This window comes from Hippocampus bargibanti, linkage group LG01, assembly GCF_051943395.1.
Source record: "Hippocampus bargibanti isolate YZ-2025 linkage group LG01, ASM5194339v1, whole genome shotgun sequence".
Taxonomy (NCBI): domain Eukaryota; kingdom Metazoa; phylum Chordata; class Actinopteri; order Syngnathiformes; family Syngnathidae; genus Hippocampus; species Hippocampus bargibanti.
In genome coordinates, this window is record NC_142734.1 from 24,878,689 (window position 1) to 24,899,618 (window position 20,930).

Consider the following 20,930-nt stretch of genomic DNA (forward strand, 5'->3'; position numbering starts at 1 on the left):
GAAAATAATAAAATAATGATAATAAATATACATTTGGGTAACCCTGTTATAGACAATGGGCCCAAAGGATGTTTGCATTGGATTGGATGAGCCTTTATTAGCCTCACAGTAGAGAAATTGACATTTCACAGCATCAAAGTGATGAAAGGAAGGAAAGGAAACAAAGAAATAGAAAAACAAAATACAGTAGCTGCTGTAAAGGCAGCCACTCTCGCGGCGCCATCTTGATGTCAAAACAACAACAAAAAAAGAAATAATAAATAACAAATAATATGACAACACAAAGACGCAGACAGTCATTCAATCTTCAGCACTTTGTGCACCCTCTGTGTTGTATGAAGCAGTTCTAGATGAAAAAGGAAAAGATCAAAGTGTCCTTGTGTGATCAGAGACGTCACATGTACTATAAGCTAAATGTTGAAAGCAAACACGAAGTTGTAGCATCCATTGACGAAAAGAGATTTCACATCTCCTGTCGCACGTCAATCCGCTTCAATTTCAAGCCGCGGACCGTCCAACAGCACCGACCTTTCCGCTGAACAATGTGGGGCAGTGAAAATGCTGCCTCGTGCAGGCGCAAAAACAGGCACAATGGCCCCAGATCTGTCTCGCAAAATGACAGTCAAATGGCACCGACATTCCTCCCAATCAAAAACATTGCTAGCACATTTGTGCTGCCGAAAAGGCAAAACCGCTCAGCACAGTCCCCTCCTTGATGAATGTGGTGGCCAGAAATGCTGAAAAACAATCCGTATCCGTTCCACATGATGCACAACGACACAAAGTTACAACAACAAAAAACAACACAAAAACAACAAAAAAAGCAAGGCTCATGAGAGCACTTGCTGACGGCTGCCTACTCGGCCGCCATCTTGGACTTCCTCCAATAATTCATTTGGTTCTGCGCAATCGTTCCGCCTGGTGAGTCGAGTAGTTTTCATATGTTTTTCTTCTCAATCAATTTTGCCCTTGTTTTTGCATATCCTCTCTTTTGGTGTCACCCGTTCCTTGTCATGACTGTGCTGATAGACACTTTTGAGTATGTGACCATGTCAATCTGACAGGAAGTGCTTCCTGGGCGACTGTTCACATTCTGGCAGTGGTTTGAGGGAGTGATGGACCTGACCAAAAAACACCTTCGGACCTACTGGAGTGATGGGTGTGAAGATCCCTCATTTTGGAGTAACAATTAGCAATACGCAGCTAGTCGGGCCTCACACTGTGGTTTTCTCCCCCAGGCTCATATTTGGTTTTATTGGCAAGCAGCATCTCCACCTGATTCTCAAAGAGAGGCCCAATGGAACCTTTTTGCTGCGTTTTAGCGACTCTGAGATCGGAGGCATCACCATCGCTTACGTGGCTGCATCGGAGAGTAAGTACAAGCGAGGATCAGGTTTCAAAAACTTCAAAAACCTCTACAAAGACAGAAATGTTGGATTTTTTATTGATGCAGTTGTGGTGAAACTCTTGAGTTCCAAACATAATTGCTTCTGTTAGCCCAGGGGTCTGCAACCCAAAATGTGAAGCCATAATGGACCAATAAATGAATAAAGAAATAACCAAGTAAGTAAATAAATATGTAAGTAAATAAATAAGTGAATAAGTAAGTAAATAAATATGTAAATAAGTAAGTAAATAAGTAAGTATATAAGTCAATAAGTAAGTCAATAGGTAAGTAAATAAGTAAGTAGATAAGTCAGTAGATAATTAAGTAAATAAGTAAGTTGCTAAATAAGTAAGTCAGTAAATAAGTAAATTAGTAGGTAAATGAGTGCGTAAATGTGCAATTAAATGAATAAGTAAGTCGGTAAATAAGTATGTCAGTAAATAAGTAAGTGACCAAGTAAACGAATAAGTAAGTAAATGAATACGTAAATGAATGAATAAATAAATGAATGAATATGTAAATGAATGAATAAGAAATGAATGAATGAATATGTAAACAAATAAATAAGTAAATAAATAAATAAAATCTGTATGGAGCTGCAAAAAAATTAAAAGCCTTATATAAGCCTCATAATGGCGGCAACCACATGTGGTACGTTGAAATCATTTCCCTTTGCTTTGTGGAGTCGGTGACCACAAGCAGATCATCAAGAACATCCAACCCTTCACTAAGAGAGATCTAGACATCCGGAGCCTTGGCGACCGGATCAGAGACATCAATGAAATCACATTCCTCTACCCGGACTTTCCCAAACATGACGTTTTCAAAAAGTACTACTCAGGTAATCACCTCACCCCATTACATGCTTTGTTTTGTAAATGTATCCACTGTGAAATGAAATTCATCTTTCCATTTTGATTTTGTAGAGCTCCAAACGGCCACCAGCGGTGGCTACATCCCAGTGTCGCTCCAAACTAAAGTGGGCATGTAAGAAAGTACCTAGCCTCAATGCTCTAGAGCAGGGGTGTCCAAACTTTTTGCAAACGGGGCCAGATTTGGTGCAGGGGTGGCCAACCATGGTGGATGTTCTTTACATATAGAGGTAACATCCGACTTATGATCGGTTTCTGTTCCGACAAAACGGTTGTAAGTCAAACGGTCGTAAGTCGAAATCCATTCCAAATGGCCGATGTGACGTTTACACGACAGGATAGTATACAATGTCAATCTGTTTTTTTAAGCAACGTTTTCGATTGAATACTATTATATACCAAACTGTTTACACTTTATTGATACATTTAATAAGGTTTAGTGTCATTTTGATCATTTTATATTTTGGATTATCAATTTTATTACTGTATAACTGTACCTGTAATGTATACCAAACTGTTTGCTGTACAGTTCATTTATCAATTTTATACTTACCTTTTAGTGTCATTTTTATCATTTTATATTTCATATTATAGAATATATATAGTGGGTTAAAGAAAACACACGGAAAAAATAATGGAATCCTGAGTTAAAAGTCGGAATTACGAGTTGAGTCAGAATTCTGAGTTAAAACGATGAAAAGGTTTCATCAGCCGTCATCTGTACTTCTTTGAAGGTGTCGGACGTTTCGCTTCTTATCCAAGAAACTTCGTCAGTTTTTCTTGGAGTACTCCTGTACGACTGAGAGCTTACACAGACGTTCTGACTTAAAAGTCAGAATTCTGAGTTAAAAGGTGGAATTCTGAGTTAAAAGTTTAAATTCTTGTTAAAAGTCAGAATTCTGAGTTGAAAGTCAGAATTCTGAGTGAAAAGTCGGAATTCTGAGTTAAAAGTCGGAATTCTGAGTTAAAAGTTGGAGTTTTGAGTTAAAAGTCGGAATCCTGAGTTAAATGTGTGTGCATGAAAATGTGTGTGTGTGTGTGTGTGTGTGTGTGTGTGTGCATTACTTCTGGGTTGAGTGAACGCTGAAAAACATTGTTGTTCATATCCTGTCACTGTAAAGTGTCCTCGAGAGTTTTGAAAGGTGCTTATAAATTGAATGTATTATTATTATTATATAAAGCTGTTGAAAAATTGCTCTCCCTGTTAACGGCCATAAGAGGTCGCCCCACACACACGCTGGGGCTCAGGTGGACGCCGAAGGAAAAAAGCAGTTTACAGCACTACAGGAGATGTTGCCGAGACGGTATCTGCACTGTATAACTACTGTACTGAGTGTTGTCACACAGTAGATTGCTGTGCGAGTGTGTGACATGCTGGCTGGCCAAATAGTACGTGTTGCCGGCTGCTTGCACGTTGCAGTGCCAAGCGTAGAATTTAAAAAAGGGTGTAGCGGTCGTGGTCATAAGTATGGGTGGCCGTAAATCGCGCCGGTCGCAACTCGGATGTTACTTGTATAACTAATTAATTTAAATAAACTCTCTAACTCTTTGAAAACAGACACTGTCTCTTCACAAATGTGCAAATGAAGAAGACACAGTTTTTCCGTATTTCAGTAAGGATTTCCAATTTCCAACCATCCTTAACCCGTCTGCCCTCTCAGTCAACTTTGCTCCTTTTGTTGATTGTCACCACTTTAGAAAATATCCACAAGAGGGCAGCACTTAGCACACACAGGTAACAGCGCTACCGCCCAATGTATTAATTCAACATGCGGGCCATACGGTATTGATTTGATGACAGGAGGATGAAAATTTGACCATGGGCTGCATTTGGCCCCCGGGCCGGACTTTGGGCATGCCTGCTCTAGAGGCTAGCCTCTCTGAGTTTATGCAATTCTAATATATCATCTGTGTGCTGGTGTATCACATTTTTTCCTTTTCAGGGAGACGGGCTCAGTGGCAACGAATAGTACCACGGTGCCGCATCGGACTGAAAGCCTCCACAACCCTGCCAATTATCAAGTGTAAGTCATGACTAACTCATTCGCTACGTTTTAGCATCTATGGCAAACAATACAGTGATACAATGGCTTACAAACTTAATTGGTTCCAAGAAAGTGTATAAGGCGAAAAGTGTGTATTCCAAACATTAATTTCCCATAGGAAACCATTAAAATGAGAATAGTCCGTTCCCAGATCCCCATAAAACATCATTTTCTACTAAATAAGCCTTAAAACTACACAAAATATACCTTGTTTTAGGTATAATAAATTTGAACAGATGCCTGAAGAATGGAGACGAAGTGTACTCGTGCCCATTTTTAAGAACAAAGGAGATATGCAGAGTTGTACTAACTACAGAGGAATAAAGTTGATGAACCATACAATGAAACTCTGGGAAAGAGTAGTTGAAGCAAGACTAAGAGCAGAAGTGAACATTTGTGAGCAGCAGTATGGCTTCATGCCAAAAAAGAGTACGACATATGAAGTGTTTGCTTTAAGAATGCTGATAGAGAAGTACAGAGAAGGTCAGAAGGAATTGCATTGTGTCTTTGTAGATCTGGAGAAAGTGTATGACAGGGTGGCCAGAGAAGAGCTGTGGTATTGCATGAGGAAGTCTGGAGTGACAGAAAAGTATGTCAGAGCGGTGCAAGACATGTATCATGACTGTAAGACAGTTGTGAGGTGTGCTGTCGGTGTCACGGAGGAATTCAAGGTGGATGTGGGACTCCACCACGGGTCAGCTCTCAGCCCCTTCTTATTTGCTATGATGATGGACGGGCTGACAGACGATGTTAGACAAGAATCTCCTTGGACCATGATGTTTGCAGATGACATTGTGATCTGTAGCGAGAACGGGGATCAGGTGGCGGAGGAACTAGAGATGTGGAGATATGCCCTGGAAAGGAGATGAATGAAGATCAGTCGCAGCAAGACAGAATAATGTGTGTGAATGAGAGGGATCCAAGTGCAAGAGTGATGCTAGAGGGAAAAGAGATAAAGAAGGTGGAGGATTTTAAGTAGTTGGGGTCAACTGTCCAGAGCAATGGAGAGTGTGGAAAAGAGGTGAAAAAGCGTGTCCAGGCAGGCTGGAGCGGCTGGAGAAAAATGTCAGGTGTGATGTGTGATAGAAAGGTTTCAGCTAGGATGAAAGGAAAAGTGTATGAAACAGTGGTGAGACCAGCCATGATGTTTGGACTGGAGACAGTGCCAGTGAAGAAAAGACAGGAAGCAGAGCTGGAGGTAGCAGATCTGAAGATGTTGAGGTTTTCTTTGGGAGTGACCCGGTTGGATAGGATCGGGAATGAGTACATTAGAGGGACAACTCATATTATAGGCTTTGGAGAGAAAGTCAGAGAGGCCAGACTGAGATGGTTTGGACATGTCCAGAGGAGAGAGACCGACTATATCGGGAGAAGGATGCTGAGCCTTGAACTGCCAGGCAGGAGACCGAGAGGAAGACCGAAGAGGCGGTTAATGGATGTGGTCAAAGAGGACATGAAGGTAGCTGGTGTGAGAGAAGAGGATGCACAAAACCGGGATAGATGGAGGACATTGATTCACTGTGGTGACCACTGAAGGGAAAAGCCGAAACGAAAAGAAGAAGAGTATTGTAATTAAAGAAATAAACTGTACTGTATCATAAAGCCGTTTGACTTACATTTGTGATGGTCGTTGTGGCTAGATAGAATGAATAGTTTTTTGCATAAAGTGTCTCAAGGAGCTCTGGGTTGTACATCTTGGAAGTTGTGATATTGCGACAGATGCAGACAGACACACTAGAAACTTCATTAATAGCCGGTTCCCTTGCTTTTAAGTTCACATCAAATTGTACAGATGACTTGTGCGGGTTATTTGTGGAGCCTAATTTATGGGTGATTTTAACCTTGCAGTCTACACTCTGCCTTTGAACTCTCAATAAAGTTGAAACTATTCCAAATTTCACTGTTTTCTATCCATTTTCTCACCTTTCCCCTTTTTTTTGTTTGTAGCTCTGTCGTCTGCCTGCTCATGTGCTGTGCTCACAGTGTGCTTGTGTATCTCTAACCCCTCTCCTCACTGCTGCGTGTGTCCCCCCACCTCCTATACCACGGATCTTGATCAATCACGTGCGGCTTTAACAGAAGACTTGGGCCGAGGAATAGAGGGGAAAAAAGGTGGCTGCCATTTTCAGCCTTGTTAGGAGCCGGCTCGTTCCCGAACGACACATCACTCATTGTGGTGCTCCGTGTGTTTCCCGAAAAATAGTTCGTCTGCCAAGATTATATTACACAGAATACTGACTGAATATACCACAGAATATTGACTTTTCGGATGACATCAACATTCAGTACAGTGTTAGAAACCTTAGATTCTCTACTTTCCATCAGAAAAAAAGTTAATTCCTAAATTATATGGGTCTGGAGTTATCTAAGCTTGAAATGGGGGCAGCTTTACAAAAGGCAAATGTGTCTAGTCCGGTGCCAGAGTTTTTGTCGTTGTCACTTGAATTCCAGGACCCACAAAATATTTGAGTTTTAGGACGACATAAACATTCAGTACAGTGTTAGAAACTTTAGAAGTTCTTCTTTCGTCAGAAAAAAAGGAGTTCATTCCTAAAGAATATGGGCCTGGAGTTATGTGAGCTTGAAATGGGGGCAGCTCTACAAAAGACAAATGTGTCTACTCCGGTGCCAGAGTTTGTCATTGTCACTTGAATTCCAGGACCCACAACATATTGAGTTTTAGGACGACATAAACATTCAGTACAGTGTTAGAAACCTTAGAATGTCTTCTTTCATCAGAAAAAAAAGAGTTAATTCCTAAATTATATGGGTCTGGAGTTATATGAGCTTGTAATAAGGGCAGCTATCCAAAATGCAATGCTATACATACTGTCAGCGATGGGAAAATCGAATAGTGAAATCGGAAGGGGGAAGGAACGCTCACTCCTTCCTCCCTTCCTCTTTTGATTTGTCCCCGTAGATCGGCCCTCCCGGTAAAGGGCCTTCGAGGGAAGGGGGAAGTCCCCGCGGACCAGCAGGAGCGCCAGAGAGACAAAGTGCGAGCGAAATGGTGAAGGGTGCAAGAGGCCCCCCTCCGCCGCTTCACCACTCTGCCCTCGCACTCGGCCGCCAGCCGCAAGTTCCTCCTTGGTTTTACTTCCTCTTTTTACACGAGCCGATCGCTGAGAGAAATTCGTCCAGGTTCTCATTGCCTCGAGCTAAATAATTCTAGCTACTTTTGCATAGTCCACCCGGTCTTCCTCCATTCCTTCTTCGTCCCCGACAAGTAACCGCGGAAGAAGCGGACACTGGGCTTCCCAAGGCCAACCGCTTTCATTCTTTTTCAGAATCGGAGATACAGGAATCGGACACTGCGCTTTTACAGCAGCTTTCTCTCTTTATATTTTTCACGCTGTTGCATTGGTATCACATGTGGATCAAATTTAATCATCGTTGTTACGATCATTCGGGTTTGTTTCGGGGGTTTTAGTAGGTTTTGGATTAACCTACAAGCCGGAATTGTCACGTTTTGCAAGGTGGTGATGGTGGGTGTGGATCCCAAAAAGCAGGCAGGAGGGAGCAGGACGTTATGTTTGACAAATTGTATTAAAATAAAGGTCAGCAGGAACAAAATGTAATACATCAAAATGATCTGAACAGAAAAAAGTATCAAAAGAAAACCAAGTGTAAAAGTCCGCCAAGGTTAAACAAACACATGCACAGCATACAATGCATGCGATTGCAGACAAAGCATGCAACAAACAATGAACCGACACCGGATGGTCGTGCCAGGAGTCCTTTTAAGTGTCACTGATTAAAACGACCAGCATCTGCGAGGCTCCAGGCAGAGCTGACGTTGCCACCCGTTGGTCGCCAACCAGTTCATGACAGTACCCCCCTTCAAGGGGCTGCTTCCAGAAGTCCCAACAGTCTTCCAAAAGGTCCACTCGCCAGGGAACAATGGTGGAGACTGCAACCGCTGCCTCTCCAGCATACGACGGGCGGCGGCCTGATGGGAACGGGACTCGGCCTGGGGCGGACGAAGACGCGGCACGGATCGTCGTGCGCGTGAGTGCGATCCCTCTCACACGTTCACGCGACGACGCATGGCTCAACGAGAACGTCGAACTGCCAGGCGCAGAGTGGCACCCCGCATGGCCGTGTGGGACCAGGTCTCGGCCGGACGCCGACGTGGGCGTGAACTGCCCGGCACCGGGGAAACGAGAGCAGTCCTGAGCTGCTCCGGGATCCAGCGGTGAGTGGGGTCTCGGACTGACGTTGACGCGGACGTTGCATGGCTCGTCGTGGATGCGACTCGATTCATCATGCACGACGACACCGTGGCTGGACGTGGGCGTGCACTGCCAGACACCCAGTGTTACCCTGGACGGCCACCTGGAAGGAGGTCTTGGCCGGACGTTGACGTGGACGTTACGGCTCGTTGAGTCACGCAATTCAAACTCGACGAAGCATGGGCTAACGTGGATGTAGCATTGCCAGGCACAGGGTGGAAATGAGACGGGTCGATTGTACCTGCGAGATACAATGGTTGATCGGTTCATTCTGTCACGGTTTGCAGGGTGGTGATGGCGGGTGCGGATCCCAAAAAGCAGGCAGGAGGGAGCAGGAGGTTGTGCTCACAAATTGTATTAAAATAAAGGTCAGCAGGAACAAAATGTAACACATCAAAATGATCTGAACAGGAAAAAAGTATCAAAAGAAAACCAAGTGTAAAAGTCCACCAAGGTTAAACAAACACATGCACAGCATACAGTGCATGCGATTGCAGACAAAGCATGCAACAAACAATGAACCGACACCGGATGGTCGTGCCGGGAGTCCTTTTAAGTGTCACTGATTAAAACGACCAGCACCTGCGAGGCTGCAGGCAGGGCTGACGTCGCTACCCGTTGGTCGCCAATCCGAACGTGGCAGTCCGCCACTGATCGGGACGACCAGCACCTTTGCAGGTGCAGGCGGGGCCGAGAGCGCCACCCGTTGGTCGCCAACCAGATCATGGATCAGGAATAAAAAAGCTTCGAACCTTTACGTTATCGACGGATTATCAAAAAGATGAACCATCGCGACAGACGGTGCCTCCCGCCGTTTCACACTTTTATTCATTTTGGAGGTTGTAACGGAGAGCATCACTTGATATCTTTTCAGAGACGACAATGGATTGGATTTGCCTTTATTAGTCTCTGTCACATCTCGTCGCCGTCCTGGGCGCGCCCCGCCCCTCCTGTCACCTCCTCCGCTGCTCCCTGGAGACGGCCCCTCCCATCATCAAGCACCTCGGTTCCCACAGCTGATTGTCATTCCCTTGATTGTGCCTTCTGACTATATCTACCGATCGCGCAATACAGTCTCCGTCGGAGTATTCTGACAGCCACCCTGTTACTTCCGTGCCGTCAGATCAGCTGTCACCGATCTCTCTCACTCACCCCATCCTGCTGTCATTTTTTTCATGCGTGCCTCAGTAAAGACTTTTGTTCACGAGTATCTGTCTCGCCGTGTATTTTGGATCCACACTCCCCGCTTTCCTTTCGTCACTCGAGCCCTGCCCTCAAGCCTCAAGTGACGTGACATAATACTCCGACCACCTATGGATCCCGCCGGCGAAGACAGATTCCTCGCCGCCCTGACCGTGCAAGCGGAGCGTTCGAGCCAGCTGGCCCGAGCCATCGCGGAAGTCAGCCAAATTACCACCATGCTGGCTCAACGCTTCGAGGCGTCTGAGGCACGCATTTCCGCTCTCACGGCCAAGTCTTCCCCGCCCGTGAGTAGGCACGCTCTTCAACTACCTCTTCCCTCACGCTACGCAGGCGAAACCGGGCCCTGCGCTCAGTTTTTAATGCAGTGCACGCTCGTGTTTGAGCAACATCCATACGCCTGCGTTAGCGATGAGGCGAAGGTAGCCTTCATCACCAGCCTGCTCACGGGAGAAGCCGAGACGTGGGTGCTGGCCATCCGAGAGTCCCGACCGGAGCTGCGCACCTCGTACCCGGACTTCGTCGCCGAGTTACGCCGGGTTTTCCATCATCCGGTGACGGAGTCCGAAGCTGAGGGGAGACTACTGGACTGCGTCCAAGGAGCCCGTTCAGCCGCGGAATACTCCGTCGACTTCCGCATCCGGGCCGCTGGCAGCGGCTACGGCGACCGAGCGTTGAGGGGGGTGTTTCGTCGCGGATTGAACACCGATCTCAAGGACGAGTTGGCTACCCGCGACGCGGGCACCACCTTCGACGACCTGGTCGCCATAGTCATCGGCCTGGATAACCGCCTTCGGGAGCGACAGAGGGAGCAGCGCGGCCGACGGCCCCAACAGCCCCGAAGCCGGTCCAGATCTCCCACACCCGGCAGCGAGCGCGTGCGGCGCCTGGAGGAATCCCCCGAACCCATGATCATAGGGGGAGGGAACGACCGCACTATCCCCGGGGCTCGTCGCACAAGTCCCCGAGCCAAAGACCTCAGGTCCACGCAAGTCCCCGTCGAAACGGCGACCACAGCGACCTCTGGAGGTCAAAGCCACGACCCCCGTTACGCGGTTGGACAGCGAATTAATCGACCCGTCCATCTCCCAAACCGTGCGGGCCCTAGTGGACTCGGGGGCCGACGGGTGCATCATTGACCCCCAGCTGGCGGACTCGTTGGGCTGCCAGCTGATCGATCTCCACCCCCCGAAGGAGATCGTCGACCTGGACGGCAGACTGTTAGCCCGAGTCACCCACCTCACTGCCCCGCTAAATCTCCGGGTAGCGGGGAACCACGTTGAGCACCGCCAATTTCTAGTTATGCCCTCCCGGAATGCGCCGTTGGTATTGGCTCAATACCCACGACCCATCCATCTCCTGGGAGGGTCCCACCATTCAGGGCTGGAGCCCCTACTGCTACGCCAACTGCCTGCGGTCGGCTACGGCAGGGCGAGACCCCTCCCGCGTTGGCCCGCCCGAGGCCATCTGCCTCAAGGGTGTGCCACAATGCTACCATGACCTGCGGGAGGTGTTCAGCAAAGACAACGCCCAATCCCTGCCACCCCACCGACCGTATGACTGTGCCATCGACTTGCAGCCAGGGGCTCCATTACCGGACTCCAGACTTTTTCACATTTCACAACCTGAACGGGAAGCCCTGAGCACTTACATAGACTCCTCCCTTGCGGCGGGACTCATCCGGCCGTCACGGTCTCTGTTGGGTGCAGGGTTCTTTATTGACAAGAAGGACGGAACCCTGCGTCCGTGTGTCGACTACCGGAGTCTGAACGACATCACCATCCGAAACAAATACCCCCTCCCCCTTATGGACTCAGCCTTCACGCCCCTTCAGTCCGCAACCATTTTTTCTAAATTAGACCTCCGCAGTGCGTACCACTTGGTCCGCATCCGGGAGGGTGATGAATGGAGAACTGCATTTAAAACACCGTTAGGTCATTTTGAATATCTGGTGATGCCATTCGGACTCACGAACGCGCCCGCCGTCTTCCAGAACTTGATCAATGATGTGCTCAGGGACTTCCTCAATGTTTTTGTTTTCGTTTATCTGGATGATATTCTTATTTTTTCTCGTTCTGCAGAGGAGCACCGGCAACACCTCCGACGGGTCCTGGCGCGGCTCCTCCAAAACCGGCTCTACGTGAAGGCAGAGAAGTGCGAGTTCCATGTCCGCTCTCTGTCCTTCCTAGGGTTCGTTGTGGAGCAGGGGCAGCTCAGGGTCGACCCCACTAAGACTAAAGCGGTGGTGGAATGGCTGATCCCGAAGACGCGCAAACAGCTCCAGCGGTTTTTGGGGTTTGCCAACTTCTACCGCCGCTTCATTCGAGGGTATAGTCAGAAGGCACTCCCCCTCACTAACCTCACGTCCTCCAAGATTCCCTTCAGGTGGACGCCTGCCGCTAAGGGGGCTTTCAACCGCCTCCGTCTTGCCTTCACCAACCCCCCTGTTCTGCGTCATCCCGACCCGGATCTCCCGTTCACGGTCGAGGTTGACACACCCGAATCCGGAGTAGGGGCCGTCCTGTCCCAGCGCTCTCCCATGGACCAGAAGCTACGCCCATGCGCCTTCTTCTCCCGCTGGCTCAGCCCCGCTGAGGCCAACTATGACGTCGGCAACCGGGAACTGCTGGCGGTCGTCCTGGCCCTTCAGGAATGGAGACACTGGCTTGAGGGGGCGAAACACCCCTTCACCGTCTACACGGACCATAAAAACCTGGCGGCCATCCAGTCAGCCAAGAGACTAAACTCTAGACAGGCCCGATGGTCACTTTTCCTCACCCGGTTTAACTTTTCTCTCACCTACTGCCCAGGGTCACAGAACACCAAGCCCAATGCCCTATCCCGCATCCATGAGCCAGCAGAAAGGGAGGAGACCACCACCAACATCCTGCCGGCCAAACGCATCCTGGGTGCCCTGAGGTGGGAGGTTGAGAGAAAAGTTCAGCAAGCCCAGGGGACGACCCCCATCCCCAGGGGCTGTCCTAAGGATCGCCTGTTTGTCCCCCCCCCCCCCCCCCCTCTCTTCGCACGGAGGTGCTCGTATGGGGGCACACCTCCAAGATAGCTTGTCACCCGGGGGTCAACAGGACGATCCAACTCATCGCCCAACGGTTCTGGTGGCCGGGGTTCCGGAGGGACATCACCCTCTTCGTGAAGGCCTGCCCGACCTGTGCCTGTGGGAAAGCGTCCCATCAGCCCCCGGCAGGACTCCTCCAGCCGCTACCGGTACCGTCCAGACCCTGGTCCCACATCTCCGTCGACTTCGTGACAGGCCTCCCCTACTCCCGTGGCAAGACGGTCGTCCTTACCGTTGTGGACGACTTCGTCCCGTTAACCAGGTTGCCGTCTGCCATCGAGACGGCTCAACTCCTGGTTAACCACGTCGTCTGTCTCCACGGGATTCCGACGGACATCGTGTCGGACCGGGGACCGCAGTTCGTGTCCAAGGTATGGAAACGTTTCTGTCGGTCCCTAGGGGCGTCGGCGAGCCTGTTGTCTGGATACCATCCCCAGACCAACGGACAGACGGAGAGGAAGAACCAGGACCTGGAGGCGGCCCTCCGGTGCGTGTGCCTCCACATCTCGGCGTCGTGGGCCCTGCACCTACCCTGGGTGGAGTACGCCCACAACTCCCTGGTCTCCGCAGCCACAGGTCGGTCCCCATTTATGTCCGCCTGTGGCTATCAGCCGCCCTTGTTTCCCACACAGGAGGGCCAGGTGGAGGTCCCGTCTATTGAACATCACCTCAGACGGGCCCACCGAGTCGGGTAGCGGACCGTCATCGGAGACAGGCACCCAACTACCAGGTCGGGCAGGAGGTGTGGCTGTCCACGAGGGACCTTCGGCTGGCAGGGTCTTCAGCCAAGCTGGGCCCATGCTTCACGGGTCCCTTCCCCATCGAGGCCATCCTCAGCCCGGTCTCGGTGAGGCTCCGGCTGCCACCCACCATGAGGATCCACCCCGTTTTCCACGTTTCCCTCCTCAAGCCAGTGGAAACCTGCTCCTTAGCCCCCACGCCCCCCCCCCACCACCTCCCCCCGGTGTAGGCCGACGGACCGGTCTACACCGTGCGGGAGATACTGGACTCCAGGCGCATGGGCAGAGGAGTGCAGTACCTGGTCGACTGGGAGGGCTATAGACCGGAGGAACGACAGTGGGTACCACGTGCCTGGATCCTCGACCCATCTCTCATCCGGGCGTTCCATGCGGCTCACCCTTCCAAACCTGGTGGGCCGCCAAGAGGCGTCCGTTGAGGGGGGGGCACTGTCACATCTCGTCGCCGTCCTGGGCGCGCCCCGCCCCTCCTGTCACCTCCTCTGCTGCTCCCTGGAGACGGCCCCTCCCATCATCAATCACCTGGGTTCCCACAGCTGATTGTCATTCCCTTGATTGTGCCTTCTGACTATATCTACCGATCGCGCAATACAGTCTCCGTCGGAGTATTCTGTAAGCCACCCTGTTACTTCCGTGCCGTCAGATCAGCTGTCACCGATCTCTCTCACTCACCTCATCCTGCTGTCATTTTTTCATGCGTGCCTCAGTAAAGACTTTTGTTCACGAGTATCTGTCTCGCCGTGTATTTTGGATCCACACTCCCCGCTTTCCTTTCGTCACTCGAGCCCTGCCCTCAAGCCTCAAGTGACGTGACAGTCTCGCAGTAGAGAAATTTACATTTCACAGCATGACTCGCGTTTATGCAATCAACGGGTTTATTGTGGTTCATTTCCTTTCTCACACAATGCGGAACCAGCCAGGGGCTGGTATTTCACAACTGCGATCCCGGACGTCACAACCCTTACAGATTACAATTTTTATGTTGATTCTCCCAAGATAAAAGGATTAATGAGTAAAACAAAAATAATAACAATCAAATAAAATAAGGTAAAAAAATACACATTATAATAAAATCTTGTCTATGCGGTTATGCTTTTGTCTATCATCGGTTAACCTTTTACAGATTTCTGTCAAGGCAACTTGTCTAATTCTTTAATGGTTAATTTTTATTAATTGGTGGAACTTGATTTCTTACCACTCCGGAACGACCTCGAGCCCGACCCGCTCCTGAGAGGCAATTTCTCTGAATTCCACCAATCACACGGTCTTCAAGGTAAATCCAATTCAAAATGGAAAAAATGATAAATCCACAATTTCGGCTAAATCGATGAGAAGGTTTCTTCAGCCGTCATCTGTACAAAAGTGAAACTTCATCTGCCGTCATCTGTACAAAAGTGAAACTTTTGTACAGATGACGGCTGAAGAAACCTTCTCATCGATGGACCACTCCTGTACGACTGAGAGCTTACACAGACGAATTTCGGCTAAACTAAAATTGTACTTTTTGTAAGGAACTCTCATGAGACCAAATTACCCCAACAAAAAGAGATGAGAAATCAACCAGGCGTAAAGTCTGAGGTCTGTGCCGTTGGACACATCTCGCCCGCTAGCTCTCAAATCCTCAGAATCTCTCCGTAGCTCCTGGCCATTTCCCCGGAGATTCAGGTGTTGTGGTCTGTGTTGATGCCGTTGGGCTAGTCCAGGGGTGGGCAAACTTTTTGACTCGCGGGCCGCAATGGCTTCTAAAATTTGACAGAGGGGCCGGGCCAGGAGCATTTGGAGAGTGTGTTTGGGCCGGAAATACTAAACCTAAAGAATTAAAGGACAACCGACGCCTCCGAACAAGTTATGTCCATAATTTATAAAATCACTTCAAATGACTTTGACTGGGCGTATTTTACAAAGATTCCACAGCATATAGCTATAGTTTACGTTTTAAGAATATTCATGAAGTCTTGTCTCTCGTTTTCGAGTTGATGACGATCCCCATGTGACGCACGATTGGACCGCACCCTGACCGAGAAAGCGACACACAATGCAATTTGCGGTACTTTGTTTGGTCTGAAAACTTCGTGTTGATCCGTGTTGATGGCAAAATTAGAAGGAAAACACATAATGTGATGGTGAATCGTTGTGTGTTGCACCAAGACTACTATTTGATACCAGTTGACACAAATTCCCAGCAGACAAATCAGCCCATTTCCAACGGAGCTTGGGCGCCATCTTCTGCATTTTCTGGGTGCTACATTGCTGTCATTGACATCTCGAATTGACATGGGAGGACTCATTGAATCAATTGCAAACATTTATGCTTTCCTCTTGAGAAGTATTTGAATCATATTCATAAATGGATGAGTAACAAGAAAGCATCTTCTCCGAATCTGAAGCCATTGTTTTGATTCTCGAGCAAGGCAAGATATCTTGGCGTGACGTCACGAACAAGGGGGTGGGACATTCTGAAACTGGCCATTTCCGGATTCATTTTGAAGTCATTTTTATTGGTGTTTTTCATTTGACTAAACATATCAGCCTGCGTGTTTTGGGTATTTTAGATGCTATAAAACGTTTTTCTGATGTCAGTAGGAAACAAAAAAATGGTGCCGGTTGTCCTTTAAACGTAGTGTGTACAAACCTCATAGCACAGTAAGAACACTACAACCCAATTTATTCAACTTTCAAATGTGAAATATATCCCTGATCAATTAATAAATTTGTCTCAAGGAATATGCAAGATATGGCATTTACAGACTATTTCGCAGATACTGGGAGGAGGAAATGGAAATACAGTAAAGTCTCGTTATATCGATATTCAAGGGAGTCCGAAAAAATATCGATATAACCGGGACTATCGATATATCCGACCCTGTTTGCATGTAATTTTCTCCGTGCGTGCATAGAAATAGTATCGATATAACCGGGACTATCGATACATCCGATATCGATATAACGAGACTTTACTGTAGATTAAAATAACATGCACTGATTCATCAAGATTGCGTCTGTTTTTAATAAGTTTCAATCGAAGGTGCAAAGTTAAGAAATCAACATTTATTGAGAAATTGAATCACTTTCAACATTCAAAACATATTCCACAACGAAATATTCAAGCTCAATAATACCTTAAACTCTGCTAAATCATGGATGGATTGTCGTGACCGCGCGCTCTACAAACTCGCCACGGACGCCCTCGCCTTCAGGCGCAAACAGTGCACGTGTACCGTCGCCAAGCACACAGACATAGGCTACCTGCAGTTGAAATTTGCATACTCGGCACGGCAGCCAATCAGAAGTCTGCTTCTTTCTTCCGGACGTTCGCAAGCGTTATAAGGTTGTGCATTTGCATATCATTTTCCAAAATAGATGCACAGAACCTCAGCCCAGAAGAAAGATTCAAAAGAAGCTAACAACATGTGTGACGCTAAAAAAAAACGTACATTTATATCAAACCGTGACTGTAAAGTGTACGTGAGAGTTATGAAAGGGGCTTAGTGGCTTGCAGCAAGCAATGCAAACATTGCATTGTGCACCATAGTGACAAATGACTACGGCAGTGCAATCTGCAGCCTTGGACATTTACGTATATTAAGCAAGGTAACATTTGTCGTAATTAATATAAAAAACTTAATACTTTGTGACGATGGTCTTATTGTGTTTCAAGTTGTGAAAAATGTGGCAGGCAACTTTTCAGAGTTGTCTGCCCTTTTGTCTGCTACTTTTTGTCACGAGTTTCACACACTGTTTTTACTATAATTTGGACAAGTTCGGTGGGCCGGATTAAAAAGCCTAACGGGCCGCATGTGGCCCGCGGGCCGTGGTTTGCCCATCCCTGGGCTAGTCCCTGCCCGCCGGGTCTCAGTACCTGAATGCTTCTGTACTCCCATCTCACTTGAGCTCCTCTCAGTCTAAGGGAGAAGGGTTGCCGTCCTCCTGGTCACGGAGTCCGAAGGCTCGCTGACCGCACCCGTTCTCCTCGCGGTTTCGAGAAACAATGTACAGTTGGACATGTGCATTCAATGGTCTAAGAGGGGCGAATTTATAAATTTACCCGTAAAGGTTTAACTTTATTGTGGAACACTGAATATCCCCAAATTGATAATACTGTATTTTTTGGATTATACGTCGCTCCAGATTATAGGTCGCACCAGCCAAAAAATGCATAATTAAGAAGAAAAAAACATATATATATAGGTTGCACTGGAGGATTTTTTGGGGAAAATGTATTTGATAAAATCCAACACCAAACAACATACATGTCATCTTGAAAAGCAATTTAAAATAAATTAATTAAATTAAAATAAAATAGGCGCCACTTCCTCTTCTCTGCGCTCTTGCGGTTTAATGTGAAAATAACATGTGAAATGATATACAGTAATAAAAAAAGGCATATATAAGTCACTCCGATTTATGTCGCACCCCCGACCAAACTATGAAAAAAACTGCGATTTATAATCCGAAAAATACGGTAATAATAATAATAATAATAACAATCCATTTCATTTCTAAGCGCCTTTCAAAACTCCCAAGGTCACTTTACAGTCACAGGATAAGTTTTTCTGTGGGCGAGCAGCGGCAGCCACACGGGCCAGCGTTCACTCAACCCGGAAGTTAATAGATATAAAGCTAGTAGCTAGATAATAGATAGCCAACAGATAGCTAGCTAGATAGCTAGTCACATAGATAGCTCTACAGTTGATTGCTAGCTAGCTAGATAGTTAGCTTGCTAATACACTGAGTGTCACTATTAAATACAGATAGAAAGCTAGCTAGATAGATAATAGATAACCAACAGATAGCTAGGTAGATAGCTAGCCACCTATATAGCTAGATAGCTAACTAGCTAGATAGTTAGCTAGGTAATACACTGAATGTCACTATTAAATACATATAGAAAGCTAGCTAGCCAGCCAGTAGATAGCTAATAGATAGCCAGATGATAGCTAGCCACCCAGATAGCTCTGTAGCTAAGAGCTAGCTAGCCAGATAGTTAGCTAATACACTGAATGTCACTATTAAATACATAGATCTTGATAAATGGCTAGCTAGCATATAGCTAATAGATAGACAACAGGTAGATAGCTAGATAGCAATAAAACATCATTGCCTTAACCGATGTGCCGCAAAGACGTTTGCTCACATGATAACGCTAACTTGAGTGAATAATGGATGTCTTCATGCCGTCTGTGTTGTGCAGGGATGCTGGCTCAGTCGCCCTGTGCGTCCCCAGTTTGACGCATCCCCCAGAAAGCTCCCACAATGCCATTGGTTACCCCCTGTAAGTCCTTTTCACACACTCTCACTTTACACAATTGAATGATCACTTTTCACAAACCAATCCCAGCCGCGGTTAGAATAATTTGGAATTTTTCCCTGGACCTAGTTTTTTATTGTATTTGTTTTTACTTCTGTTTAATGAGAAGGTTTCTTCAGCCGTCAGCTGTACTTCTTTGAAGGTGTCGGATGTTTCGCTTCTCATCCAAGAGGCGTCGAACCTTGAGAGAAGTCCAGGCTGAAGAAACCTTTTGATCGATCGACCACTCCTGTACGACAGAGAGCTTACACAGACGGCGGGTCATCAGTTCGAAAATAATAATAATCATAATAATACATTTCATTTATAAACGCCTTTCAAACTCTCAAGGTCACTTTACAGTCACAGGATCAGTTTTTCTGTGGGTAGGCAGTGGCAGCCACACCCGCCAGCGTTCACTCAACCCGGATATAACTCAGATAGAAAGCTAATAGATAGCTAGCTAGCCAGTTAGATAACCAATAGCTAGCTAGATAGCCAGCGAGCCAGCTAGATAGCTAATAGATAGCTAGCAAGCCAGCTAGAATGTGCTTGGGATCAGGTAAGAATTTACCTGTAGTTCACTCCTGGTGCGGTAGTTCGGTTGTCCTTTTTTTCACGTCTGACTGAAGGCAAAGGCTTTTCTAACACAGTAGCATTTTTGAAGAGTTATCCATTGCCCTTTGTGACATCCCAGATGGATTACTTTAATATAGTTTACAGTGATACCTTGGTTTACGAACTTAATTGGTACCCAGACAGAGTATGTAAGGCGAAAAGTGTGTCTCCCAAAAAATTAATTTCCCATAGGAAACCATTAAAATGAGAAGAATCCGTTCCCAGGTCCCCATAAAACATAATTTTCTACTTTCTAATTTTCTAAGCCTTAAAACTACACAAAATATACCTTATTGTATGCATAATAAATGTGCTGTGGTATTATAATTAAAGAAATAAACTGCACTGTATAATAAAGTGGTTTTATTTACCTTTGTGATGGTCATTGATGACTTGATGGAATGGAGTGGCCGGTTTCATCAGCATTAAACACTTGATGATGGACGTAGCCTTCTTTTTTCACCATCTTGAGGAATGGTCCCTTGTAGGTGCTTTCTCTGCAACAATTTGACCTAGTTCCGCATCAATTGTGTTCTGTTTAGCTGGGTTGATAGCTTTTTGCAAGTGTACAGATGGCTTGTGCGGGTTATTTGTGGAGCCTGATTGATGTAATATTTTAACCTTGCAGTCTACACTCTGCCTTTGAACTATCAAAGTTGAAACGAGTCCAAATTTCACTGTTTTCTATCCATTTTCTCACTCTCTCTCCATCGTCTGCCTGTCTCTTTAATGTTTAACCCCCCCATCACTGCTGCGTTCTTGGATTGGATTGGATTGGATTTGAATTTGCCTTTATTAGTCTCGCAGTGGAGAAATTTACATTTCACATCAGCAAAGTGATGAAAGGAACGAAAGTAGAAAAACGAAATACAGGAGCTGCTGGAAAGGCAGCCACTCTCGCGGCGCCGTCTTGAAGTAAAAAAAAAAAGACCAATTATGTGGCTTTAACCAAAGACTGGGGCCGGGGAATAGAGGACAAAAACAAGTCGACTGCTATTTTCTTGTTAGGCGAACGGGTTCGTTCGCGAACGACACATCAAGGTTAAATTTTCATAAATTTAACGTTCGTTAACCGAAAAGTTTGGAAGCCAAGGGGTTCGTAAACCAAGATATCACTGTACTTTGGAGTCAGCTCGGCCTTTCCTCAAATGTCTTTAAACTATCAAACTAAAACTAGAGGCAGACTGTTGGAGAAAAGGGTGAAATGGATTCTCCAGATTTTGTATAAGGTCTTGACACAAATGGGAGGAGTACAAGTATCTTGGACTTTTGTTTCTGAGTGACGGAAGACTGGAAGGAGCCATCGCCAGCCAGATCTTTGCAGCGTCTGCAGAGATGCCAACTTGTTTTCGTTCTTTTGTGGTGAAGACGAAGCTCCATCCTGAAATGAAGTTCTCATTGAAACGATTGATTCCCATTCCGACCGTCAACAATGGTCATGTGACCAAAATAAGA

At 46.8% G+C, this 20,930-nt stretch overlaps 1 protein-coding gene across 1 annotated transcript in view; it reads left to right on the plus strand.

Annotated features, from left to right (window-relative positions):
- Nucleotides 1-20,930, plus strand: part of stat6 (signal transducer and activator of transcription 6, interleukin-4 induced) — a 97,785-nt gene that overhangs the window by 72,589 nt on the left and 4,266 nt on the right. Inside the window, exons 14-19 of the mRNA XM_089004943.1 lie at nucleotides 1,065-1,159; nucleotides 1,239-1,372; nucleotides 2,073-2,228; nucleotides 2,314-2,374; nucleotides 4,203-4,283; nucleotides 18,762-18,842. Of these exons, the coding sequence (XP_088861069.1) occupies nucleotides 1,065-1,159; nucleotides 1,239-1,372; nucleotides 2,073-2,228; nucleotides 2,314-2,374; nucleotides 4,203-4,283; nucleotides 18,762-18,842 (608 nt within the window). The remainder of the gene's footprint in view (nucleotides 1-1,064; nucleotides 1,160-1,238; nucleotides 1,373-2,072; nucleotides 2,229-2,313; nucleotides 2,375-4,202; nucleotides 4,284-18,761; nucleotides 18,843-20,930) is intronic.